At 36.8% G+C, this 27,675-nt stretch overlaps 1 protein-coding gene across 1 annotated transcript in view; it reads left to right on the top strand.

Annotated features, from left to right (window-relative positions):
* The window catches only part of ETNK1 (ethanolamine kinase 1), a 32,520-nt gene extending 5,337 nt beyond the window's left edge, over positions 1 to 27,183 (top strand). The window contains exons 2-8 of the mRNA XM_072326443.1: positions 6,834 to 7,093; positions 7,887 to 8,027; positions 8,641 to 8,783; positions 14,688 to 14,771; positions 16,881 to 17,041; positions 18,990 to 19,063; positions 20,298 to 27,183. Of these exons, the coding sequence (XP_072182544.1) occupies positions 6,834 to 7,093; positions 7,887 to 8,027; positions 8,641 to 8,783; positions 14,688 to 14,771; positions 16,881 to 17,041; positions 18,990 to 19,063; positions 20,298 to 20,370 (936 nt within the window). The 3' untranslated portion in view covers positions 20,371 to 27,183. The remainder of the gene's footprint in view (positions 1 to 6,833; positions 7,094 to 7,886; positions 8,028 to 8,640; positions 8,784 to 14,687; positions 14,772 to 16,880; positions 17,042 to 18,989; positions 19,064 to 20,297) is intronic.
* Positions 27,184 to 27,675: the final 492 nt, after the last annotated feature.

The raw sequence follows: 27,675 nt of genomic DNA, 5'->3' as shown, positions 1-27,675 counted from the left end.
CATGGTCTGTTTTTCATTGGTTCAAGTATATGGAGGTAAGTAGGTACTAAAACTGGACTATATCATGGATGTGTTAGGATGGTCCAACCAAGGCTGGCAGTGTGCTTCATGATCTTGGAACTGGTATGGGGCCTGGTGTTACTGTGTTGCAGTGAAAGGGTTGTCCTCCCCTCTGGCCTGAGTCTGGAAGTTTGAGCCTTCAGTGTTGTGATGTAGCAGTCAAGAGTTGGTGGCTTGTCTGATTTCAAAGAAATCTGGAGCAGTGACTCCTATTCCAAAAGACGGTACGCATCACTTTACCCACTGAGAGTTAAATCTTGAACATTTTTCAATAGGGAATTCCCGTGTTGCCACTTCATGTAAAGAGTCCCTTTGGACTCTGGCTCATAGTGTTGACACCATGTCTCATCAGCAATAATGATGCGATCCAGGAAACTGTCACCTTCAGTCTTTTATTGGTTTAATAGATTCTGACAAACTTGCTTAGTGCTTTTTCTGTTCCTGTGTGAGCATTCATAGGACTCTCTTGGTGCAAACTTTGCGATTCTCCAACGTTGTCACCATCGTTTCTAACCTGTTAAAGCTAATATTCAGCTCTGTGTGAGTTTCCACCCTGGTTGTAATCTGCATACTTGTGTGGATGAGCTGATTGAGACTCTCATCATTTCATAGTGTGACAGTTGTAGTTTGTCTTTCACATTGCTGATGCTGCTACTTGAGATACACCACCCACTGCCTCACTGTGCTCACATCCACCGTTTAGTCTCAGAAACATTCAGCAAGCATTGATGGATGTCACAGCTACTTTTTATGTGTGGAGGAATTCAATGCCATGCCTTTGCTTCGTATGCACTTCCATGTCAGGCTCCCCCTCTGCTGCCGTCTATTTCACAGCAACAAAATGCAATGGATTATTGGTTGGAAAATTAGCCTCTACTGCCACACCACCACCCTCTGCCTCTGACTGAATGGACCAGTGTAATAAAGTAGGAGGCATTACTGTTGGAGCAGGCCTCATATTTTTATAATAGGTTTCTGTTTGTAATTTTACATGACCTCCATACTGAGAACATGTAGGATGTAAAATTAAAAACGTTCAGAAAGAATTCAAACAAACAAAAATCCCACCACCACAAAAAAGGAATTCTTCAGGCTTTATTGTTTGGTCGCCAAAGAGGGTTTATGATACTTAGTAGTATGGGAAGTAGTACTGTTGCTTTCTCCGTGCTGCTGTCGTGGCTGAGTGCCATGAGGGTTTAGTGGAAAACTGCTGATGTAGCCTGCAGTTGAACTGATAATGGAATGGCACTATTAAGGTACTGGCTTCCTGTAAGCCTTAGTGTTTTTCACACCAAGTCATGCTTGCTCCTGGTCAACTGAGCACCCAAATCAAGCAGGCAAGTGCAGTGATCCAGGGGGTATGGCTCTGGTGCCTGGAGAGCTTCAGATGATATTTTCCTTAAGCATGTGGAATTTAAAGCCTGTATTTTCCTGGAGTTCTTGGCTGATGTGATCTTGTGGATGTGCATATATAGACCGTGCAATACAGATTTAGTACTTTAATTTTAAGAAGCACTTTCGGAAGATCTTGCAGTTCATTTTGGGGTTCAGAAGAAGAACATTCCTGCTTATTTAGGCTGAAACTTGACATCACTTCTGTTTATACAGTTCTACACTTTGGATATTTCTCCTCCTATGGAGGAGTTCCATGTGATCATAATTTAATTCTATTTTTTTGTTTTCTATGAGCACCTGAAACAGTAGGATAAGATCTAATTTTTCTTGAACCACTTCTGTATGTGAGATGGGAATGTAGCCAGCATACGCCCTTATCGAAAGTCTGATCATTTCTTAAACTAAAAGCGCTTTTAAAACCTCAGAGTCATTTCTCTGATTTTCCTGGACCTGTTTGGTTTGTTATGTTTCTCTCTGCTGCTTTCTGTGAACGCGCTTGAATATCTTTTCTGTATTTTCCTTACATTTGCTCTCTGATTCAATAAGCTGTTCATATTTGTCCCCATGAGCTAGACAGCCTTACTTAAAGCTCAGTCTCTCCCTGCAATTCTTGCCTAGACAGATGGTGGTGTGATATAAACATCATTTCCAAGAACGTTGTCAGAATTCAGTTTTGGTGTAGTGTCGTACCAACTGAAGGTGCATGCCACCATATGGTAAGTAAGTATGGTGACATTTAAATTTGTGCAGGCTACTGGAGGGCCAGAATCTTGGTTTTGGATTGTCCTGCGTGCTCAGTTGTGTTCTTTGCTTCTATTGGATTGTATAACCTAATGTTGGTTATGCTGTGGTTGGACTTGATGATCTTTGAGGGCTTTTCCAACCCGAGCAATTCTATGATTCTATATTGGCTCTCTGTGTTTCTTAATCTATTTCAGGTATACAAACATTCTGTAGATTTTTCCTTTTTCTTCCAATTGAGATTTTGATTATTTTTTCTTATCTCTGTAATTAAGAGTCTCTACTCTGTTCATGCTTTTGTTAATGAGCTGCTGTTGCACTCTGCTACATCTCAGGGTAAACATTCAAAGCTTATTCTTTAAATGCAGCATCAATGATGTAATATTTTATTCTTTTGTTCAGAACATTATTTTACTTCTAGGCAACATACTTTTTTCACGATGGAGTATAAAAATTAGCTGCTCTGAATGCTGTTACTAGGAAAGTAAGCTAACTACCTTTTTAAGATGCAATAAATAAAGTGATCCTGAGTGTAAATAATTACTTGGAGCAGCATGTTACAATTAGATGCTAATAAGAAGTAGAGTTCCTAAATTATCATTTGAGGGAGGCCAATTTCCTTCTTGTAGAGATTTTCTTTTATTAACACTAATTAGGCTTATCTTGGAGGGGATAACAGACCTGTGCAGTATGACAAAAGCTGTACAGCTGCCAGAAGTTTGTTTGACCAGTACAGGGAAACTTCAGATTCTTACTTTGTTGTACATGCTATTGCTGTTTCTCATGACTTAAAACCTGGTCTTCTACATAGTATGTTCTGCATAGAGGGAAAGGCAAGTTTGATTACAAATTGTTTTTTTTGTTTGTTTGTTTGTTTGTTTTTTTCCCATGCTAAGCAGCTCTTAAAGTAATGCTTCCCATTTGATTATGTCATGTTTTATTATATCATGACCTTGATGCCCGAGGTGGGTGATGGTGATATGGCAGTAGAGGCTGAACTTTCCCACCGATATTCTGTGGTGTGTTGTTCCCATGTGAGAGATAGCAGTTACAAAGTGCTTAGTCCTAGAGCACTGTCTGCTGGTGGTACATCTAGACCATTTGTCTTATGTCCTTGTTTTGGGACTTGAGTGAAAGTTCTTATTTGTAAGTTTGTTTTTTTTTTTCTTTATCTTACAAATAGGATCAACTTTCCACCTACTTTCTTGTAGAAGGGTTACATTGTCTTGCTCCTGTGTCTGAAGTCTGCCCATTCTTAAAATGGGTTGCCAGGGATGATGCTCCCTTGTTATTCAGACAAGCTGATAAGTTACTAAACAGTGGTTTTTCAGAGTTTGTGAATATGACCTTTCTTTTATCACACAGGAGTGTGAAAATAATAGTGTAACTTAATCCATTTGTTTTGCCGCTGAGGGGTAACAAGATGGTGCCCAGAACCAGTTTCTGCTCCTGAGCTTCATCCGTGGCAGTCTGAAGTTTCAACCCTGTGCTTAGCTTTCTGCATTAACATCTGTGGCTTATTTCAGCCTCCCCATATTCAATATCCCTGCCTGATTTTTGTCTGGCTAACTGGCTGAGGTGTTGATGTACCTGTGCAGGACTAAGACCAAAACCGAGTCCAAGTGTGACTACGTTCCGGGAAAAAAGAGTGAGCAAGGGGAGATGTTATTTCAGAGTCAGTTAGAGGTTGGTCAGGATATGTGATGTATTAAATACCCTGACACTAGCTGTAGTTCTGGAGTGCACTTCCATGGAGCGACCTCTTTACAGGGGCAGGGGTTATGACTTATTTTCTCAGGGACTTCCAGCAGAGATAGAATTGTTAAGAGGTTGTGCAACCTGTTTCAGGGTACTTTGTGGAACAAATCAGGACCTGCCCATATGTCAGGTGCTCATGTTTAGAAAACATCAATCCTTCTAAGCTAAAGGTCTTCACCCTTGTTTAGTAAATTTGTTTTATATGTGCCGCTGTTATTTTTTCTGAGAACCAGACACATGCTTGCCTTAGCTGAATGCTAGTTAAGAGCATATGCTTCCAGCACCAGTGTTTCAGAAGCAAGTAGTTCTAGGTTCTGGTGGTGAAATCTTTGACACTGAGTTAATTGTATTTTAAAATGTGTAAGAATCAATGTTTTGCTGATCACAAGAGGCCCCTTTTGACCTAACAGTTCTATAACGGTGTACTTAAAAGGAGGGAAAAAGTTGTGCATTATAATGGTGTTGTTCATGGCTTGAAACAAAAATATTCTGCTTGGGCAGATCAGGTAATGTTCCATTGCTCAACAACATCTTCCTTATCTTAGAGTATTTGTACCATCTGCGTGAGTATCAAGCAAAAGAACAGAGTGATGTTAGAGTATAAATGTATTCATTTTGCTGTAAAAATGAGTAGACGTGGTGCTAAACTTTTTTTTTAGTGCTCTAATAGTGCATTATTTTGTAGTTTTAGGAGACTATTAAAGACTGTCATTACTCATCCCTTGTAGTGGATTATTAAAATAATAGGTGGTAATAAGCATCCATAAGTTGTAAAGTCCTCAATTTTGAGTGAATTACATAAGTAGTCTAATTTAGCTTTACGATAGGATTTAAATTTAAAAAATGGGTAAGTAAAATCAAAATCAAACAACTGTTCCTGATGCTTGATTTCTTGAAATCCGTGAGACGTGTTCAAACAAATATTAGTTTATTTCCAATACTACTGTGCTTTTCAAAATTAGGGCTGCATCTTGGAAGGCGAAGAAATCAGTTTGTGACTCCTTTTGCTGCCATCACCAAAAACCAAAACCATCCAACTTCCTGCTGGAGGGAGAGGTGTTGGAAGAGAAGCCTGAATTAAATCCAGTAAATAAGGAATTCAAACTGTTTCTCTGGGATACTTATTATTCTAATTCTGATAAATAGGCTTCAATACTTATCTGCTCTTCTGGCTTTCATTACAGTTATGAATTTTGAGGTTCCTTGGAGTTTACAGGTTGCCTGTAAAGCAAAAGCTCCTTGCAACTGAGTAACTGCGTAGTTTGAAAATGTTTAAATGGGGTAGTTGAGCTGTGAATCTGCTTGTCTCTTGTGTCCTTCCAGATTTTACTGCATGAGAACTAATGATGAATGTGCCTCCTAAAAAAGGACTTAAAAGTTGCAAGTTGCCCACCAAAGGGGGAATTGTGTGAATCTGTATGAACATGTTAACCAACTTGAAGCTACTTTCTGGTCATTTATTCTAGTGGAAGATACTGGAGAGTTCTTTTGCTTTTTTGCTTACTTCTCATATTTAAAACAGCAGAGGTCTGTTGCGTTGTCATGAAAATGCTGATGGTTTTGCTTGTGCTGTTGGAAAGCGTGCTTGTAACCTGAAAATGTTAATGTATTCCCTGCAAGTAACTTACTTAAAAGCTAGAGTTGAGATGGGCAGTGCTAATTTAGCAAGAACCCAGTCTGTGTTGACAGGACACAAAGTTTGAAAGCACCAAACACCTATTTTCTAAGCTGGTAAAATTCCAGATTAGAGAACTGCTATTTCTTTTGTGTTGATTTCGAATGTTGGACTACATGCACCTGTGTGCACATACCTTCTTAGCAACCCTGGATTTAGCCAGCTTACCTGGTAGTATTGGTGGGACTGCAGCTTCTTTTAGTGACTGATTTAGTCCTGTCATCAAATGTTGAAAGGAGAAACAGTAGCTAGTGACAATTTTTCTTTCTTTTTCCATAGCTAGGAACTCAAAGCAATCATACCTCCACTGATACTTGAAGGGCAACAAATAGGTTGTCATTAGATGTAAATGTAATGCTTTTACTTATTTTTGTAGAGGGTCACTTGCCTCACCTCCTGTCTATTCAGGCGTCAGTCACTAGGCTGGTCTCTGAAGCAAAAAAAAAATGGCAGGGCTTTAAAAAACTGCTTTTGCATGCATCTTTAATGATAAAGACTTAAAGTGCTTGTTTGCCTCCTGAATGGCATGAACCAGTTATCAAGTAGAATGATGAAAAGAGTAAGTCTTGTCAGAAGCTCTTCAGCTTGGAGTGGTACCTGCAGCTGAAAACAGGTCTCGAGATCGAAGTGCTTTTTCATGTTTGTGGAGGATCCAGAGTGACTGTAGGAATTGTTCTCAAACTGTAAAACCTCACGGCTGCTGAGAAGGTAACACTGAACTTGGACTGTGCCTTACCTCAATTTCACTTTGTTAGAAGGAACACCTTAGGACTCCAGGAGTATCTTTTTACTGTTTATGCACTCGTCAGCAAATAGTGAAATTCTGACATGCATAATATTGTTTGTGCTGCCTGTGTTCATGATACAAGAACTTTGGGATTGCTACCTTGTTCAGGCTTTGATTTCAGCCAATTTAATCCATCAGTTTCAGAGTGGTTATGAGAGAACTTGTTTTGCAACATGAAACATTCAGCTACTGCCTTTTGTGTGTAGTGTTTCTGTAGTTCACTGTAGTATGTTCTTACATTGGCCTATTTTCTTTTGGTGAGTTATATGGAAAAATTTTGTAGTCTTCTTCATGATTTTCCTGTGTTTTAAAGATTTATTCTCTTTAAATCCAAAGCCAAAGAGTAACCTTGCATTCTTTTCTTGAACTGTGGAAATACAGATGCAAAACTAAGCTATGTGTTATCTTACTTTTCAGCTGTTTACTGACGGAATCACCAATAAATTAATTGGCTGCTACGTGGGTGACATAACAGATGATGTGGTTTTAGTTAGGATCTATGGAAACAAGACCGAGCTCTTAGTTGACCGTGATGAAGAAGTGAAGAGTTTCCGTGTGTTGCAGGCCCATGGCTGTGCACCTCAACTATATTGTACTTTCAACAACGGCTTATGCTACGAGTTCATGCAGGGAGAGGCCCTGGATCCTGAGCATGTATGCAATCCTGATATTTTCAGGTAAGCTTTTTACTCAGTTATTTTATTATACAAGTTCATATATGATTTCAAATCCAGAGTATCTCTGTCTAAGTTTATGAGCAGATGCACAGTGAATGTTATTATGAGCCTGTCTGAAGCTGACTTTCAAACTTGTGGTGGGTCATTGTTTTTACATAGATAATCATGATATTTCAGTTGTGAAAAAATCCTTGCTGCTCTCACAGAGGACTTCGTATACATTAAAGTTCTATTAGTGAGCATTCAATGCTTGAACATTGCTGCTTGGTAAACAATTTAATGTGGTGCATTTAGAGGTGCTGGGTTTCATTTAAGTGAATCCTAACTCTTATTTCTTGTATATTTCATTTTTGAATAGGTTCAAAATATTTCACTGAGACTTTTTTACATTAGCAGCAAATAGAAAAAGCTGATATTTTAAGGTTTTTCTTAGCTTTTCATGTGTGAGCTGAAGTTTATTTGATACCTAAAAACTGCACCTAATTTAAGTCTTCTGAAGATGTGCATGTCAAAGAGTAGACGTCAAATATACATGGTGTAGTTGAATTCCATTTTCTCTCCCTGCCAGTGCTTCACACATGGTACTGCTTGAAGACACTGAGTCTTTAAATATGCTACCTTGTAGGCTGTGCTGCTCTTATATACTCCTGCTGATGTCTTTGTTGGATCTCTTATCACATTTCAATTGAATGTTTTTGTTGTCCTCTCTTCTTGCATGAAAAGATAGGATAAGGACTGTCTAATCTATTGCAAATGCAATGTTAATTTTAACTTTTTTTTTTTCCTTCGGAAGACTCATTGCCAGACAGCTTGCTAAAATCCATACTATCCATGCACACAATGGATGGATCCCTAAATCTAACCTGTGGTTGAAGATGGGGAAGTATTTCTCTCTTATACCCACAGAGTTTGCAGATGAGGAAGTGAATAAAAGGTAGGTATTTGATCATTGTGGGCTTTCCTGGCATCTCTTTATAGATAAATGTTTTTCATAGAATTTCTTTGATGTTGTTGATACAAAGTGCTTTTCTGTCTGTATTGTAAATGCTCTAGCAAAGCTGTGGTTTTTGACAACAAAATTCTTTAGGCAAGAGTAATTGAATAATTTTAAAGATGTCAACTTAAATATGTTTACTTTGATTAAAGGGGGGAAAAATAGGAATCTTATTTAATCTTATTAGGTAAATATGGTACTTGCAGTTGTGTATGGTAATATGAGCAGCGTGTGAATGAGACTCATGCTGTAAACTTTTTATCTATGCTCCTTGAAAAATGTGCAGAACTGTGTTCAAATTTTATTCCTGAGTAGACTACTGTCACATTTAAAATAGATAATCTGTAGAATTTCTTTGGGGAGGACAAAATAGAATATTGTCATGATTTGTCTGCGGTGGTGCTAGGGGAAATAGTGCCCTGGTTTGTGAGAACGTCTGTTGAATTATTTGAAATAAGAGTGTAGAGGAAAATAATTAAGTTATTTCATTACAGATTCTTGGTATGGAACACACTACTAAAAATTAACTCTCAAACTTCTTACACCTGAAAAGGTTTTTAAGTGAAATTCCAAGTCCTCAAGTTCTTCAGGAAGAGATGGCCTGGATGAAGGAAAGACTGTCAAATTTAGGATCCCCAGTGGTACTCTGTCACAATGACCTGTTGTGTAAGAATATTATTTACAACAAGAAACGAGGTAGGTAGTGAGCTAAGCAGTAAGTAGTGGCTTAGTTTGTTTATTGTGTAGTTTCATTTGCTACATCAGTGGTGTCCCTTTAATGTTGGTAGTGTTGATGAACTTGGTTTGAGCTTTTAAGACTCCATGTAATGGTAGTGATACTGGTGTAAATACTACTTTGTTGAATTAATTGATTCCCATCTATGTTACTGTACAGAGAAAAATGTTGCTACTTGATTTTATTTAATTAATTAGTTTTTCTATAACCTGCCTGTATGACTAGGTTGCAAAGTATATCATTGTTTATGATAATTATGTTCCAGTGGTATGAAGGGAAAAAATTACACAAGTGTAAAAAATAATCTGAAGACATCTGCTGTAATCTGTGTGGTGTTCTGGTTTATGATTATGCTGCTGTGAAGAAAAGATCTCCATGACAAAGTATTTCAGTGGTACTTAGCACTCTGCTTGGTCATTCCATTTACGTTCTGCATTGAGGTACATAAGCATCTGAGATTGCTTTAATTACGTACTTCATTCAAACAGTTAAAGACAGTACAGGTCTTGGTAAAGATAAAATATTTTTGTTTTTATTGAACTCAGAATAGTTTTATTAAAGAATGTCTCAAATAGAATCTGTAATGCTTCTGTATAAACTCAGTTTATTTTATTGGTTTGAGGTTCGGTTACTAAATTAATTAATTAGAATATTAAAATAAACGGAAGGCAAACTTCAAGATGCTAAAATGATGTGGTGAAATTGGCTACATTTGCACAGCTTTCCTCCTGTGTAATATAACTGAGATCAGCTGAATGCAATAAATTCATCAGGTTAGATATTCAAGATTCTTTTGATATGAGGATGACTTGATCTTTTTAGTAACTTCATGTGTTTGCAACAGTTCAGTAACTGTTGGTATTTCAGTCAAAACTGTGTGAAGTGAGTGACCAGGAATCAAAAAATTAGCATGTGACCTTACACTGCAGTTGTGATATAGTACCAAAACCAATAATTTGTTCTTGTGTAGGTTTTTTCAGTGCTGAAACTACTTAGGGTTTTAACATTCCTCAATCACTCATTGAGGTAAAATGTAATTTTTAATCATTTGCCATAGTAGAACAATGATTCAGTGTGAAATAAATCAGAAATTCCTCTAAAAGGCTCGCTGTCATGGTCAATAGACTTAAAGTTTCTACCTTAAAACAACTGCTGTATACTTTTCTTTTTGTAAACAGAGTGGAGGAAAAAACAATGCCAGCAGTGCATCACTTATGAGCAAACCTACAATAACCAGTGTGTGAGTGTTTAGTGTTGGGGACAGGGTGGGGAGGAGTGGGAGGCGCACATGAAGCGCTTAGGCTACAAGCTGGCTGGGGAAAGAATACTGGGAAATCTGAGATAGGTGGATTGCTATGCTTGTTTGAATGTTGTACATGTGTTGTAAGATTTCTGCAATCTAGGTATAACAGGTACCTTTTTATGGTAACCAAACCTCAATGCCAGCTGTAGCATGTTTTATATCTGTCCTTTGAAAGCTCTTTCTTATAGTGCTCATATTGCAGAGCAAAAACTAACTAAGCTATTTGCTCATTAGTAGAATTTTATGGAATTTTATTTTTATAGTTAAGCTTCCCTCCACCTCTAAAGACTACGTATGTTTTTCTGGAGTTCTGTTAAGCACTGCAGAACTTTATGTTGGTATATAGAGAACTTCATAAGCACAAAATAGAATCTTTAAAGATGCACTTCATTAGAAATGACATCTGGCTGCATGAAAGTAGCTAACAGCTTTGATGCTGAGACTTTACTAGATTTACTTAATCATCTAGAGAGACTTGTGTGTCAAAAACGTCTTGGCTTACACTAAGCTGGAATTGAGGAGAGAGAATCAGTCTTGTAGGTTAATTGCATAGAATTCCTCCCCCCTTCCCCCCCCCCCTCCATTAAAGATTGAACAGTGCTGGTAATGTCTGGCTTTTCAGAAGCTGGCACAAAATAACTCACTGATTTTAACAACACTGTATTTGTTTCGTTGAGTAGATGTCCTAAGCATTTACAAACATGTTTTTGTTTTTAAACTACAGGCTGACAACAGATGTTAGGCTCTTGTCCAGTGCAGTTAGAATGATAGTAACTTATACTAATGCCTTGCTTTTAGACATAGACTCTGGATTAAATTAATGTTAAATTTTCAGACTTGGAAGAAAAATAATAATTGTTGTGCTGCTTCTGAGAAGAATCAATCTTATGTCCCTACATTTTATTTATGAGACTGGAATAGCATGTTGAATGCTATCTTCATTTGCTGGATTTTAAGTTATCTGATTTGAATTTGTTCATGCTGTGACTGAGAGAACTTGGCCTCTTCTTGCTGCTTTGTTAATGGCCGTTCTCAGTTGTTCAGGATATGAAATTAGCAAGTGTTATTTTATATAACTCATAGTAATTATCTGTGTGAATTACTCTTTGAAGGATGCAACTTGGAACTTCTGTTGCTCTTAATTGCAATTTGGACATCAAGGTAATCAAAATGTGCTTAGTAAGACGTTTAAAAAGCTCCTGTTCCAATGGTGTTCATTATTTTTTTTTTTAACATAAGCTGGAAATATCCAAAATATATGTTCTAAAAGTATTCTAATCTTAGTGTTCAAAAAGACCAAATACCAGTATTCTTTTGTCTATATCTGTGTTCTTTTTGAATGTTTTAAATTCTTCTGCCAGGAAGTTAAGTGTGTAGGTAGATGGCTAGTTTTGTTCTGTTTATTCCCTCTGCCTACCCAATGTTTTCTATGATCTTTGGTAGGAGTCTGTGGGTGCTCAGTGCTTCTGAAGACTGAGGTATGTTTAAGGCTTCTAGTTTTGATCTAAAAACCTATTTTAATTTTGCAAAGATATATTGGGTTTTTATAACTAAAATTATTCTGTGGGTGTATGACCCTATTTTGTATTTTCAGATATGATAGTAGCCTAGATCACTGTCTTCTCTGACATCAGGACATCAGTGGCTCACCTGATGAGCAGGATAGGGGAGAACTTTCAGTATGTCATCCTGCTGTAGTAACTACAGTGAGGACTTGCTTGTTAAAAGCATTTACCTCATTAAGCCATTGAGAAAGAAGGGAGATATAGAGAGATGTCATCACTCTCCTGTCTTTCAGTTCCCTGAGGAGGTCGAACAGATGTCCTCTTGACTAGTTTTTCTTCTATTTGAAAACTGAATTTCAGGTGTATAAAACACAACTTGGATTCCATTTTGTATCTTTATATACCTGGATGAGATTGTGTTGCCTACTGTAGTAGGCAACCTTTGATGAAAAGGATATATTGTGCTTGAAAAGCAAATATTCTTTAACACCCTTATTTCTGTTGGTAACAGTAGCTGCTCCAGAGAGATGACAGAGCGTAGTTTTAAGCAATGTCTCTTTCAGTAAAACACAGATCTGATCGGACTACTCTATTATTGGTCTCCCTACTTGCACTGATAATGGTGGGATGTACGATTTCACTGTGTTTCTTTTAAACCTCAAAGCAAACTGGTGAACTGTAGCATAACCATACCTTTAGAAGTGGCTTTGCAGTATTAACTGCAGTAAATCTTTAAAGGAAATTCTAATACTGTGGATATTTAAACAATGAGAACGATGCTTCTTCTAAAGGAAGGTGGTTGAAACTCCATGCTAGCACAAGTCTGAAACAGATTAATGAGAATGCAGGATCTTTTTACTTTGAAGTTTTGTCTTATTACATATGAGTTGCCAAACTTTCTTCATCTGCTACAGATCACTTGTGCCATTGTTGCTGTCTTGTGGTGATACGCATAGTGCTACGTAAGTGCACTAAGCAGGTGTTTTATTGCATCACTTGTTTTTGTGTGCCTCCCCTTTGGAGAGTGCCTGGTAACAGCATCATCTGTAGTTTGTGAGATTCAATTTCTTATTCCATAAGACTATTGTTTGTAGTAAGAATTAAATTTTGGCTATCATTAAAAACATAATGGCACACACAGGTGTGTTCAAGATGAAATTTAGACAATGAAGAAATTTTTTTTTAAGGTATATCTTATGCTGGTACTTTACAAGCGGACTTTAGCCTGCTGTGTTTTTATCTAATGTGGGGAAAAGCTGAATACAGCCAGTTTCTAATGGTGTTAGGGTGGGGGGCATCAGAGGTTAGTTTTGTTGCAGAGCATTAACAAGGGTTGGGTGGTACATTTTGACTGGCTTGAAACTTACAGGTGTTTGTTTTTAAAAGAAGTACTAAAGAACCAGTGAGAAGCACAAGCACATGCAAGTGTATGAAGCTGCCAGTTAAGTGGCAGCAGAAATTGGTCTGTGACAGTATCATAAGATCTTGGCTGCATCTGCTGTAAAACTTCTTGTCCCTTCAGACCCTTCAATTTTCCATTGCCAGCAAGATTTTCCTGGGAGGAGCTTGCCACTTTGCATTCTCATGTTGGTTTGTCAGAGCCTAAAAGGTTTAACCTCATAACTTTGGTAAGCAATCCTCTTTTTCTGTGGAAGCAAGGGTAAATCTGACTTCGAGGATTGTGACTAAATGATTTTGTTAGTGTTTTGGGGTTTAACTTCGATTGTAAGTTCTTAGACAAGAAGATGGATGCATCTGGAAAAGATAGATTTGTTATTGTTTCAAATATGGTAATGATGAACTGCGTAGACAGAAGGAACACTTCTAACAAAGTTGTTCTGCATTAACTTGCTTGGGACCTATGCCTGACATAGCTATTGTATTTGATATGTGCAATATTCATAAATTCTTAGGAGACATAGCATTAGATTCTTTATCCTTAGTCTAGAAAATATCTAGTAGTTTTAACGTTATTCTTAATTTGCTTTTTTGATACATATAATAGCGTTAGTATCGGTTTTCTAAGTGATGCTAGCAAGATTGTTCATTGTAATAAGAGTATGTTTTTATAAAGTAAATCTACAACAAGTCATTGAAAGAACGAGCGCAGAGAGGCAAAAAGATACGACTGTGAATGTTTGCCATTTCAGCATAGTGTGGAAAATGTAAGCTTTTACTTTTTAAGGTTCCACTGTGAATAGCACACTACTTCTCTTTCTGTTGCTCCCTTTAAATAAAAGAGCTCTAATTTAATCTATTTATTCAAACTTGTTGATGTCTTTAAAGCTTGCTGTGATGTAGACATGCTTGAGCAGGTTCAGTGCTGTATAACATCTTTGAGTGAAGCACTTTTCCTAGCTTCCCCAAAGACAACTGCTGACTAGTAAAAAAAAAAAAGAAAAAAAGTAAAGTAATTTGGAAATATTTGGGGCTGATGACTGTTATCAGTTCTTACTTACATAATACCAGGTAGCTTCATTGTTTTGAGCATTGTCTTATCAGTATCTTGAGACTAGTTTAAGCCAACTTAAAAAAGGGGCAACTATTAGAAAAGTCTTGCTTTATAAGTGTGCTTGTAGAAAGCAGGGAATATCAGCATACTAAAAGGAAATAGCAACCTGTTGCAACGTGTTAGTCTGCCATGGTTACACACTTGTCTTAGAATATGTAGGACTAGAATTTTTTAAGTCTGGGAAAAAGTGATCTGTGATTTCTACATAAAGCTTAAATTAAGGCTTCTCTACTGTATTTCTCATTTTGAAGATAATTGATGCCCTCGTGTGGTGGAAGTTAAAATTCTGCTAATCAGAGTTTAAAAAGAAAAGACATTTTAAGCTCTGATTATTGAAAGAGATCTCTTGAGTGAATATTCAGAGAAGTCTCATACCAAAAAAACAGTCTTGCCTTGTAAGATCTGCGTGCACACAACTGGGTACAAATAAGATAGATATGTGCTTTGTTGGTTTGTTTCCCTAAAACTTCAAAGGACACCAAAGGATTAGGGCCGTGATTTCATTTGATATGGACTCTGATGTTGCTGCTCTTGTCTCACGTAGGTGATGTGCAGTTCATAGACTATGAGTACTCTGGATACAACTACCTGGCTTATGACATTGGCAATCACTTCAATGAATTTGCAGGTAAAAATTGGATTTATGAGGTAAAGGTAAAGTGGACACAAAAAAACTTTGAATTCTCATTCTTGTACCATGTTATGTTTTTCTTTGTATACCTAGATACATGCATGTAGCTGTTAATCTAATGGTATCAAAATGTGTTAATGTCTCTACTTGCAGGCCAATTACATCCCTCCTTTACAGCTCTCAGGTTTTGCAATTGTTTGGTGAAATGATGCAGCACAGACTCAACGCACTATAATGAAATACTGTGAATGTATCTGCAACAGCATAAGCAGTTATTTAATACATAGAATATGCTGTGTGATTACAAAGTTACAACTGGCAGACTTTACATATTTTTTTTCAGTGGTTTTGCATGTCTTTGCTAAGTACTTGCCTTTCAGTTATGTGCTTAAAATGAGGGGTAGAGGCTAAGAATGCATGGTTGGAAAAAGTGTCAGATTTTGGCTTTAAGTTGCAGATAGATTCATTTGTTAGCTACTTGAGTTTCTTCTGATAAATGCTCCTTCCCTTAACTCCATAAGGGTGCAATAACCTTGCATTTATGCAGTGCTATTTTAGAAGGTGGGGTAATAGGGAAAATATACACAGACAAACAGGTGGAAGGTACAGTGTGGTGAATTAAATAGAAGCCTTTGTTTATGTACCTGTCATTGCTTTTCAAATCTCAAGTTCAGATAACTTTACCAAGTATACTCTGACATTTTAAAAATTTAAGTATTTAGGAAACAAGTTAAAATCTCCCACAAAATACTTTTGAAAGGTTTTGATAAATTTCATCAGGAACTTCTAAGAGTCCAAGTACGTCTTCAAGGAGCTAGGTGCACTAAGAATACAACACACAAGTAACATTCTTTAGCCGCTGAAGAGCAGCTGTGTATCACCTTTGCTACTTTTGAGGATTAGACACAGGGAAAAAATGTAAGTGCCAGGAGATTGCAGTGGTCATAAAATAGAACTGAAGGAGAACTGGGTATGAAAATGTCATTGTCATGGACATGAACATTAGTAGCATATATACCCACAACCATTTGGCCATGTGAATTAGTGTAGATTTGTAATATGTAATCTACTGAAATGAAGCTGCTTGCCCTGTGCAAGAGAGCTGTGTACTGTAACCTCTTTCCTGATGCACGTGTACAGTAGGTCTGACATTTTCTTAGTACTTTTCTATGTGTTGTATCTCAAATCTAGTGCTTCTAGAGTAGAGTGGTCCTATTGCATATGCCTCGTACTACTGATTGCAAATGTGCTTTCTCAGGAATAATGTGTTTAGTATTTAGTTTACTGAACATTCATACTGCCTTAGTCTTCTGGAAGGTGAAGCGCAGGAAAGAAGGCCAAGGGTGTGTGTTTCAGAGGAAGAGGTGGTGTGGCTAAGAATGACTTTCTAAACGTAGAGCAGTCTTTGTCCAGTGAAGCAAGGTAAAAAATATTTTTCTGTATCTACTGGGTGATGATAGGCTGTGATCCAAGTCTTGGGACTCCTGGTAGATTGTGTGGCCTGCTGTTTAGAGTGTCTAGTATAGACAATTTTGGAGCTGTGTGCTGAGAAAAACAATGTGGCAGGAGAGAATAGAGTTATAGAGATAAGGTTTCTAGTTCTGCATATGGAGGGGCAGAGTAGACTACACTAAAGGTTTAGTCTTAGAAATACGAGCTGACAATGTGTACACATCTGGATTCAGCTTTGGGTAATGTTACATATGAGCTCCTATTTGATATGCAGGAAGGCTTCTGCTTTTACAGTGCAAATTTTTTTTTTTTTTTTTTTTTTTTTTTTTTAGATTTGTTAAAGCTAAATGTGTTGCATTTTGAAACAGTGTTGTGTGTATGTGGATGAGAACACCATAAATCTTTCTGTGTTGAATGCTGCCTGATTCTTGTGTGAGAAATTCTTGCCAGCAAGTAACCAATCAGATAAAATCATATCAAAGTAAAAGTAATCACATCTTTCCGCATCAATCTATGTGTTTGTGTTTGGGGTGGGTAGGGAGGGGGAAGAGTCAGATGAGCAGTTCAGTACTGTGATTCTGATGTTTCTCTTTAGATACCCTAAGATTCAGATTATTATTATTATTATTTTTATTTTTATTTTTCCCTCCATAGGAGTAAATGAAGTAGACTACAGCCTTTATCCCAACAGAAAATTACAGGAACAGTGGCTGAGATCTTACCTTGAGGCCTACAAAGAATATAAAGGATTTGGCACAGAAGTCAGTGAAAAAGAAGTTGAAGTTCTATACGTTCAAGTCAATCAGTTTGCACTGGTAAGTAAAATCTATGGATGTGAATGTTAAATGCTGTATTTTTTTCTCTGTGGGTAAATGTAACTGTCAATTTCTTAACCTAAGTGCTGTGTTATGTAAAGAAAAACTTAGCTTGTTCTGTGAAAGTTCATGATTTTGTGTGTTGGCCCCAAGCAAAAGGGGAAGTGAGTATTCAGAGCTGATGAGTTTTTAGCAAGTATAGCTACTGGCTGGCAAGTTGCTTTGTTGGCAAGAGCTTATGGTGGGTCTATGCTGAACTCCTTGTAACACAACTTTTTTAACAAGTGGTTAAAGCTCTAATCTTTCAGTACTATCATAGATCTTTCCTTGCTTTCAGTGTTCTAGAAAGCTGTGTGATTTAAACTGTAGCAAAATGCACATGTAGTCTTAAGTATCCCAGGAGGTTTTCTGAGGGCTGACTGTGGGTCCCCTGTTCCTCTTCCATATAATGTGTCAAACTATCTCCTGTTGTAAGTCTGCCTTCTCAGACTTCAGATGTAAAAGCTTCACTTCATTTTGCTTTCTTCTAAAAGTAAAATGTGCTAAACTATCTTAGGCTCACTAAGGCTAAAATGTGCATTTGATCTTATTTTATTTCTCTTTCTGACTAATCCCAAGCACACCTTCGTACTGTAGTACCTTCAGTTTCCTGTGAAGAAGCTAATGGTAATAGTGAAAAAATGCAGGTTCTACTCTAAGAAGATGGTATTTTCTAAGGGCTGATTTAATACCAATTTGTTTGTTGTTCTTTTGTTAAGATTTGCATAATCTACTGAATTTGTTTCTCTTTCGTTTCGGGAAGTTAGATTTGCAGTTATGTTGGCTGGTGGTCTGATGTCAAATATACATAGCATTATTTTTGTCAATTCTAAACTATGGTCATACTAATCTTTAAGAGGGGATAGCATTCTGTTCAGAGAGCAACTTAAGATCTGCCTTCAGACCACACACGAGGTACAATTAGTGCCAAATACAAGTAGGTGTCAGTTAATATGTGAAGCTTTGCTAAGAGAAAAATGAATGCTTGCTGACGTGAAGCTCCAAACTGCTTATTGTCAGGTAAAGTTATCAAAACTTAAGAGGTGCTGGTGGTTAATGGTTGCTGTTTTAAGGCGTTTTCAGGCATACGTGCCTGAAAGTGTCTTCTGTGCTTCTGGTAAAGTGTAAAATGTAAGCTCCAGGAAGCATTTTACTATATTTAGTTACTAACTGAATAGAAGTTGAAAGTGTATTATATGTAATCTGAGTGGTCCAGAAGTGTCTTCAATAACGAGATGATCAAGCTCATGTCCATTGTGTATATTTGAAAGTTCATTAGCAATCTCATAATTCATTATAGTTTCAATCTGTAGTTTCAATCAGAAATTGAACATAGACCTCCAAGCTGTTTATCTGGACTAATAAAACAGTCATGGTTGAAACAGATTACAAACGTGTAAATGGTGAGGAACTTCTTTTCTGTAGCTACAGATCATGCTTTTGTCCAAGTCAGTAGTGAAAGTGAGTTCTGGTTACAATAACCTAAGGGTGTAATCAAAGGTTCAAATGGAATTTTCTGTATACATTAGAGTTGAATGTATGTAGGATATTAACAGGAAGTTGTTTAATAAATAGCAGTAGTAGCAGTTCTGTTTCTCTTTACTTAAGGTGATGTATATAATTACACAACAATTTACTTAATAGATGAACTCTTTCACAAGTGTGACATTGTTTTTCTTGGGGGGAAAAAAACCAACAAATGTTGTGTCTGGAGGCCAATAAACTTACTTTGCCAATAGTTTTGTAATACTTGTTTACTAATCTCTTTGAAGAGATGCTAAGCAAGCTTACAAAGATGGATTTGGGGGAGTTTGCATGTAGATGACTTTTTTATTTCAGTGTAAAAACGCATTTGTATATGCTTTTATGCAATCCTAATCTTTCCTAATTTTTCTTTTTTTTCTATTAGGCTTCTCACTTCTTTTGGGGATTGTGGGCTCTAATTCAAGCCAAATATTCCACCATTGACTTTGATTTTCTAGGGTAAGCATGCGTGTTCCATATAATCATATGATAATTGAGGTTGGAAGGGAATTTTGGGACCATCTGGTTAAGTATCCCTGCTATCATAAGCTATGAGGTTTGAGGTGTCTGATCTGTGTGATTGTACTGCAACTTCTGAACTGAAAAGAAGTGTAGACAGCTTTTAGAGTTTTTTTTTTTCATTTCACCTGAAAACTTTCTAAATTAACGTATGCCTTTGGGCTAACATAGCTAGTATAACAAGGCAAGGCACCTCACTAGAGGAGGAAATGCTTTTAAAGATAAAAGGCTTTTCTTGAAGAGACAAAGGCACAGAAGCAGACTAGTCATTGTGCTGTGCTAGTTGTCAGAAGAGGTATGACCCCAACGGCAAGAGTCAGGAAATGGGCCTCTTGTATAAAAAGGTTAGCTTACATCTTATTGCGCAGACTATTGATCTTAGAAATTCCTAACTTTTTAGTAGGAACCTCTGTAATGCCAATGAACATTACGTTCTGTCTACTGAAACACCAGCTGGTCGTTCTGTTTCAGGTGGAGGATGTCTTTGGCATTTTTATTTTTTTAATAGTCTTTCATCGCAGTAAGTAGTAGAATATGTCTGTCTTTTGTTGGAAACTGGTAGAAGTGATAAAATCCATCATTTTACTTAGCATGAGTCTCTGCTTCAGTTTAGAATATTTTTTCATTGATCACTGAGCCAGTTTACTAGGCTTAGTTGTGCTGTTTTTTAAGTAGTACCAATGCGAGTTTCTTCTGTGGCCTTGTGCCTAGTTTTTCCCAAGAAGTGCTTGTAAGTAACCTCTAGATGGCGCAAAAAGCAAGTAAAAGCACAAGTGAGAAAACCCAACCGTGTTGTGGTTTAGAAAAATAGCATTCTTCCAGTGAACAAGATATATTTCTTTTCCTTTGTTACTTTGGGGGGGAGGAGGGGAACTGTACCTGTCAATTGTAGGACACTTTATTAAGAACTTTAGGCTTGAAAGTGACACCTCTGATTGACTCAAAATAGCATTTGTTTTGCAAACTCTAGCAGGCTGGTAGAAGTGGTAGAGTGGTGTTGTTGAGGAAGTACCATAATATGGTTGTTCTGTTCTTCCTCCTTTGGTGTAGCGCCTGTGGGTTAGTATTTGAAACAGGGCTCTGAGATAGGTGGACTTCTGAGTAGACCTAGCCTGTCTGTTTCCATGTAGGAAATTGCCTGCTCTTAACTTCAGATCTTTTTCCCTTTACGTAGGTATGCAGTTGTTCGTTTTAACCAGTATTTCAAAATGAAGCTGGAGGTCATGATGTTAACTCTCCCAGAGTAAAGAAGAGAAGTAAACTTACCAAGTGGATAGACAACCCCTGAATCTTTTCTGAATGGATACTGGAAAAAAGCTAAACATTTGTTGAAGTTCTGTAATGCTCACTTGGTGGTTCTTGCTTTATAAATAATGCCTCTAAACAGTCCTTCAATGTTAAATTTAATATGAAGAACATACATACTGCTGTTGATATAAAATGGATTAGAAACTTGCTAAATCTAAAAAAAGTTGTAGAAATGGCAATTTAATCCTTTTTTGTAATTTAACATGTTGTATGTGAATTATTTATTTTAAGTTTAACACGATTCCATTGCTGCTTTCATCAGTTTTCGTTAAAGTTGGGTGCAGACAGTGAAGTTTTTCCAAAGGATTTGTTTAACAACTTGTTTTATTGAGCTGCATTAACTTATATTAGGGATCTACACAGTCAGAGGATATCAGCCTTTTAGATCTGTACAGGCAAAAAGTGAGATACTGGTCCCAGGTATGTAGTAACTAGGGGAAAAGGTTAGGGTGATATTTTTTATTTTTTTTGTTAATTTTATAAAGAAAAAGGTAGCTCTCCTTACTGTGGTACTTATCTTTTGTATAAGAATCAGCCTTCTTGCTAAAATGATAAATAACGTTTTGACTTTCCTTTCTGTATGTTAAGCTGTAGAAATGTGAATGTTCTGTGGCCATCAAATTCTTATAGACTCCATACCATCACAGTGTTAGATGGAAGCGCACCATCTCTAACTTCTGTGGGAAAGCTGCTTGTTTATTAAGCGTACTTCTTAAAAGACCACTGTTCCAAAATTTGTATTACTTTTTGAAACTTGATTCAAAATTTGAACACTATTCTGGTCTCTGATGTGCTTCAGCAGTATCTGATGGAACGGACTATTGAACTGCAAATTAGTGAGCAGAGATCCTGTTGCACTGGGGAGCAAGACACTTAGGTTTACAGTTTGTTATGTTGTATATTGACTTTACTTCTGCTTTGCCATCATCTAATCTTGGATTCTAGTCTTAAATGCTTGGTCCTGTAGTTGCAAATTCTGTACGTCTGTTTTCCTTCTGTGGCAGCAAATTGCTTTTCAAAGTCTCCAGTTTGAAGGATAACGTGAAAAAGTATGACTTGAACAATGGGACTTTGATTGTCACACACAGCTTTTTAAAGCTATTATACCAAGAATGGTCTGGATTACAAAATGTGAATTGAAAAGAAAATGTTTACTTAAGAAAACCATATGTAAGCGTAAGTGGAAAAGAGGCTTTAAAACTCTTTTAGAAGAGGTAGGGAGAAACAACAAAAAATAAAACCAACAAGGCAATTTGGAGTTGGGCAGGCATGTACTCAGCTCTTGGGTATACTCTGAAAAACTTTGCACTTTGGTCACTTAAGTGCCCACATGTACAAAGTCTGTGTGTGCATATACGCATGCAGTCACAAACTTAACTGAAGAGTAAATATTATGGGGAGCTTTTTGTAGAGACTCCGGCAAAGATGTTTATTCTAAATTGCTTTGTGACATACTGTTGTTTGTGTGTGTGTATATATACATATAAATAACATATACATACATGTGTGCTTTAAGGCTGTTTTGATTCTTTCAAGACAAAGAAGGTTGATGTGAATGAAGAATTTTCACCTTGAACAACCATTTTGAATGGCATTCTGTTTTTTTTTTTTAGTTTTTGTTTTTTACAAAAGCAAGGATTGGGTTTTTCCCTCTTGTTTATATTCATCTCCGAAAGTTTTCTGTTTTTTGTTTTGTTTTTTAAATTATTTAGTCAAAACCTGAACTGTAATGCAATGGGAAAACTGGGCTTTTTCTTTTTCTTTTTCTTTTTTTTTCTTCCTGTAACTTGAACTTGGATAACCCTTTTTGTTACCATTTTCTAGCTGGAGGCTGATATACTGGACAAACTATCTTGGTAGTTAAATAGAAATAAATAGCTAAAATTGACATTTATATTTTCTTTTGTAGCAGATATAGAGGATGTTGCTAGAGCTCATGAAAGCACTGAAGACTTTCATTTTCTGTACTTTCCCCCTGTAGGCATGATTGACATATATTGAGTAATAGCCTGCTGTCTCTGTAGTCCCTTCAAGTATGGCATGATCTCTTTGCAAGTAAGGTTGATAAAGATTTTAGAACTTGATATATATATTTTTTTCTGTTTATTTTCTTCAAATGGTGTCTTTATTTCTGGCAATGTTGCTTTGTTTTTAACATGTGTAAGAGGCTGTGAAATTCAGTTGGTCTTGGGAAATCCAGCACTTGATAGATCCTATCTAGCGTTCCCAACAGCTTACAACCCACATTCCCTTTTCAAGTACCAGTTCTATTTAAGTTTGGAGTTAGTGTAACTTTTTTTCAGTAGTATTTTGTTTATATAGTTCAAGTAGCAATAACTGTAGGAGTGGAAACTTGGAAACTCACTTCTGCAGAACCAAAGCTCTTTGTGAATGCAGCTCAATCTCATTCTTATGGAGTTAATTTCCACTGAATCTCCCATAAAAGCACTTTCAAGCAGATAGTAAATACTGCAAGCTTTTTCTGAGCCACTTTGAAGAAGCACAAAGATTATCACAGGTTATAGTGGTCAACTTTGCAGTTCTGATAGAGGCTTTCATTTTGTACGTTGAAGTTCATTTTACACACTTTAATGCTGCTTTGCATCAGCTTTCTTTCAAGACAAGTACAGAATAAAACAATTCCTGATCAAAAGGTTTGGAGAAAATACTGTAAACCTTTCCCAAATGAAATGCTAGTTACCTTGATTCTTGTACCACATCACATTTAGCCAGTAGCACTCAGATATTCTCATTTGCAACAGAATATCTACAGATGTATTAAGTTTGAAGCAGTAGTTTTTTCAATAGCATTGCAAATTTTAAGGTAGCTTGAAACTGTGAATACAGGACATTCTGAATGTAAGTTAGGTACTAAAGCACCAAACTAGAGAATGTGTACTTGTTCTGATTAGTTTCTCTCAGTCTCTTAATAGCAACTTTAAGATATTTGAAGGAGGGAAAAAAGACTGAGCTCTAGAAACATCCTGTAGTAGTTTTGACTGTGACTTGCCAAGGAGATACTCTGTTGCCTTTATGTTAAGCTAAGGGCATAAATGCCAAAATTAATAATTCTTACTGTAGTTAAACTTGTAATGTAAATATAAAGAGGATTATTAATAGTGGCATTCTTGCATAAATAGCATCAAGTCAATAGACCATAGTGGCCTGGTTGCTTTTGTAAAGCAGAATAGTGTGAATTTTTTTCTTCTCATTTCTGCAGTCAGATCTGGCTAATCAGTGCTTAATTTTTTCAAGTCGTTTAAGCATTACAGATTTCTGAGCAACCGATCTGTTCTTACATAATTTTAAATTCATTTGTGTCTTGATTTGCATTTTAAAAAGTAATTACCAAATTTGTATTAACCAGATCTGACTGTATATGTATATAAAACAGTGTAAATAACCATTTGTAAATTAGTGTGAATTGTACTGTACCTTGCTTTTATGGACTTGTGTATTGCATTGTATTCTCTCCTATTTTGTAGAAATTTTGATGTAAAGAAGAAATCTAACTCTGTGTGCTGACTTCTTTTGTTAAATTTATTGGTAACAAAGCATAGTAGTTACGTTCAGGTATCCATTGATAGCCTTGGACACCCTGTGTCTTTTTTCCCTGCTACCTTTTTAAACATCTTGCTCTTGGGAATGATTCTGGGGAAAAAAAAAAAAGAAATTCATGCAATGCTAAGATGAAGAGATAGTCTATTCTGATAGGGCAAACAATATATCAGAGGTACCTGTAAGTACCTGCGGTATAGGGAAGGCTGTTTAAATTGAAAAACAAACAAACAAAACAAAACTCTATACATTCTTGAATGCTGGTGACTTCTAAACCATAAGCATGTTGAATTGAAGTACTCTTTAAGTGTGCGCTCCTGTGGTGACAGCAATTGAGTTAGTTGTGATAGAAGTCTCCGAATTTAAATGTTTTTGGTGGATATAGACTTAAAATAGGATTAGTTGCTAACTTGTAAATGCTTATAATAACCACCTCACCCTCAGATCACTCAAGTAGTTCTGCCAGTCATTTTTGTCCACACTAGAATTATTGGTAGTTTCTTTAGAGTATCTGAGGCTTATTGTGAGGAGGTATTTTTCCTGTGTGCACTGCTCTCCGTCCACAACCCCCAAACCCTAGTTCATTAGGGGAAATGTGGTTATAAAAGCTTCCTTTCCATGCTTAATCCTTTTTTTTTTTTTTTTTTTTTTTTTTTTTTGACTGAAATTGTGTTCTGATTTATTAATATATGACTCCTCACCAGAATTATTTTGTATAAAGTCCCTTGCTGAAGAGGCCTTTGACCTTGAAGTGAAGCATAGATGGTTGTTGTCCCCATATGGCCAACTGTATTTCATTACTGTTGCCTTTCAATACCAATTTTGAATTGCATGATGTCCTTCAAACTGTTGGTATATTCTTGTCCCTGCTATGTTTCTACTGGAAAGTGCTGGTGTGCGAATCTCGTCCATCAGACAAATTGATCTAGATACAGTTGTCACATGCTGTCAGCTCTGCCTGCCCTGAATGAAAGGTACACATGCTTATCAGTGTTGACACTTAAGTTACTGAGGGTCCTGGGAAGTGAGCTGGTCATAGAAGTGTTTGTCAAGATGTGGGTTGGGCTCAATAAATAAAAGGTAAAAGGAAATCCAAATGGAAATGAGAAGTTCAACTTTCAACATAGCAAGTTATTGAATATGCCTATTGCACGGTTTGAGGACAAGGGCAAATGGTTAAAGTTTGTTTCAAAGTTAAGTTCAAATTTATTTTAAAACATTTGCTAGCTGGAAAAGGCTTACACAATTATTTTTAACTCCTGCCAAAAGGAATCGTAAGGTAACTGCTTTTCTAATTGTAACTTTTCTCCGTAGCCCACTGTAATATAATTTCTTGCTCAGGGTAATTCTCCCTGTAGCTAATAGAAGCGGTTGACCTCATCCTATCTGTTTTGTTTTGAGTTAGCTATCTGTTCTTTATAGGTATTAATTTTATTTATTTTTTTTCTTTTTTGCATTATCAAACATGTATTCACAGATGCACGTGAACATGTAGGCTACATGTTGAATATTTTCAGTATATTTAAAAGAGATGAAAAGCTGTAACCTTTGGTCTTGCGCAATATAGGTCTTCTGTTAGCCAACCACATAACTTAAAGGAACTCTTTGCAGTGAGAAGCCACACTAATGTAGTTGGGATACGTTAAAAGAACTTTTGTGGCCTTTAGACCTCCGGAATGGAAAGGAAAATGTGCGGATAGTTTGCATGTGCCGGTTGTATGGAGGTGCTTTAAGTGATGTGGTGAGATGCTGGCTGATTTTTCTTTTGAAGTGACTTTTCCATGTGATCTACCTATGCAGTTTAAATTGCTGTAACTAGAAACTAGCCAAATCAGGGGGGCTAAAGAGAGGTTCTAAAAAATTACCTGTATGTTAAAATCTGGGCAGGGTTAGTTTGCCACCCTTCAGGTATGTGTTGGGCCTTTTCATTTATTTTCCAATATAGATGATGTTTTGCACCAGGTGGTTTAATAATAGCTTTTGTTATCCCTTGCTAAATGTCAGAAAACTGACTGAACATGGGCCGGGCCTGAAGTCAGTGTGTAGTCTGACCTTACAACAAGTGGCCAGGCTTTACCAGATTAACTCCCTTTTGATTCAGAAATTTACACTGTTTGCTTCTATAGGCTTCTGAAAAATTTTAGAGCATTTGTCTCAGGTTCCATGTTGTGTAGAATTTTAATTAACAGCCCTCCCCCCCAATAAAAAAAAAGGAAACAACATGATGCTTATGGACCTTGAGAAGACCTGGTGCTGGTTAAGTCATGTCAGCATTTAGAAAGCGCATTACTTGAAAATCTTAATGACCTTTGAAAATAAGTGATGAAATAACTTCAGGTACTGCACCTGCCTTATGTTCTGTGATATTGCAACTGTGTTTTTATCTTTATGTAGTATCTTTTTTTTCCCCACATAGTAGAGATTCATGCAAAATACAAGATGAAGGAGACCCACAGTAGAGAGAAGCATTAAAAACTGTTGCGAACAATCCCATAAAATGCAGAGTAGGTTGGGGAAAAAAGTTTCCTAGCTTTTGGTGGTAGTAACTGTCAACTGTTATCAAAAAATAAAGAGTAGGCGTCGAGTCTTAAGTGTGTGACAGACCTTTTATTTCTTTTTCTTTTCTTTAATAGGTAGAAATGTTCTTAACATTTTGTATCTCAAGTACAATCTGTGGTAGTCAGTAACGCTGCTTTGTACACAAGTGCTTTGAATAGTCTCAGCACCAAGAATGTATCCAATCTTTAATATAACTTAGTTAGATTCTTTAGTCCTGTCTCAAGCGTCTTAATCCAGCTGTCTAAAACCCTTTAATTACTTGCAGAAACAGGGCCATAGCATAAGTAGGGGTATATTCCTCTTTGTGTCTTTTCTTTTTTAATTGAATATTTGCCAGTGTTCTTTTTAACATGAGTCCATTTATGTGCTGTGAATAAGTTAAATTTAAGAAGCAACCTTTATCTTCTGGCATTGTCATCCCCCCCGAAAGTCCCCATGACCCTTTTTGTATGTTGTGGAGTTTAGGTGCATCATTTATCCATTGGAGTGAACTGTATTTCTTTTGAACTAAATGTTATTGAAGCTCTATTATAAGGCCTTCTACCACTGATTAAATGAAGTAATGTACCTTTGAAAGAGATTTATATTGTGTAAATAATTTCAAACTGCAACAATAAAGTTTGTTTCTAACTGCACTGTTAGCACGTACTGTGGTGATTTTGCTTTCCCCAGATTTAAAAAACACTTACTGTGGAATACTTAAAGAGATGTTGTAGGCTTTTGACTTGTGTTAAAATGTGTACCTCTTTCTGGGATTAATGACCCATCTGAAAGTGAAATGTTATGAGCTAGTACTTAGCTTGCACAAAGTTGACTCAACATTTTTGCATATTAAATAGCCTTGGTCATTAGTTAAAATTTCACATCTGGGAGGCAGGACTTAAGTGAACCTGGCTGTCAGTAGGGATCACTACTGAGAAACTGGGGGGGGGAGGAAGAAGTCCATCTTGCTATCAAGTTCTACGTGCACACAGCAAGGGCTGTGCTAACTAATTGGGTTCTGTTTTAAGGGCTCTGCCTCCAGTGCTAGTCTAACTGTGTTAGGCAGTTGCTTGGGGAATGTATAATGTATATTAGTAAAATTCTGCTGCCTTCATTTTGTGCTACTGAAAAGACAATGATTTCAC

This window comes from Excalfactoria chinensis, chromosome 1 (assembly GCF_039878825.1).
Source record: "Excalfactoria chinensis isolate bCotChi1 chromosome 1, bCotChi1.hap2, whole genome shotgun sequence".
NCBI lineage: Eukaryota > Metazoa > Chordata > Aves > Galliformes > Phasianidae > Excalfactoria > Excalfactoria chinensis.
The sequence above is the reverse complement of the archived record's forward strand: the minus strand, read 5'-3'. Positions and strand labels throughout refer to the sequence as shown.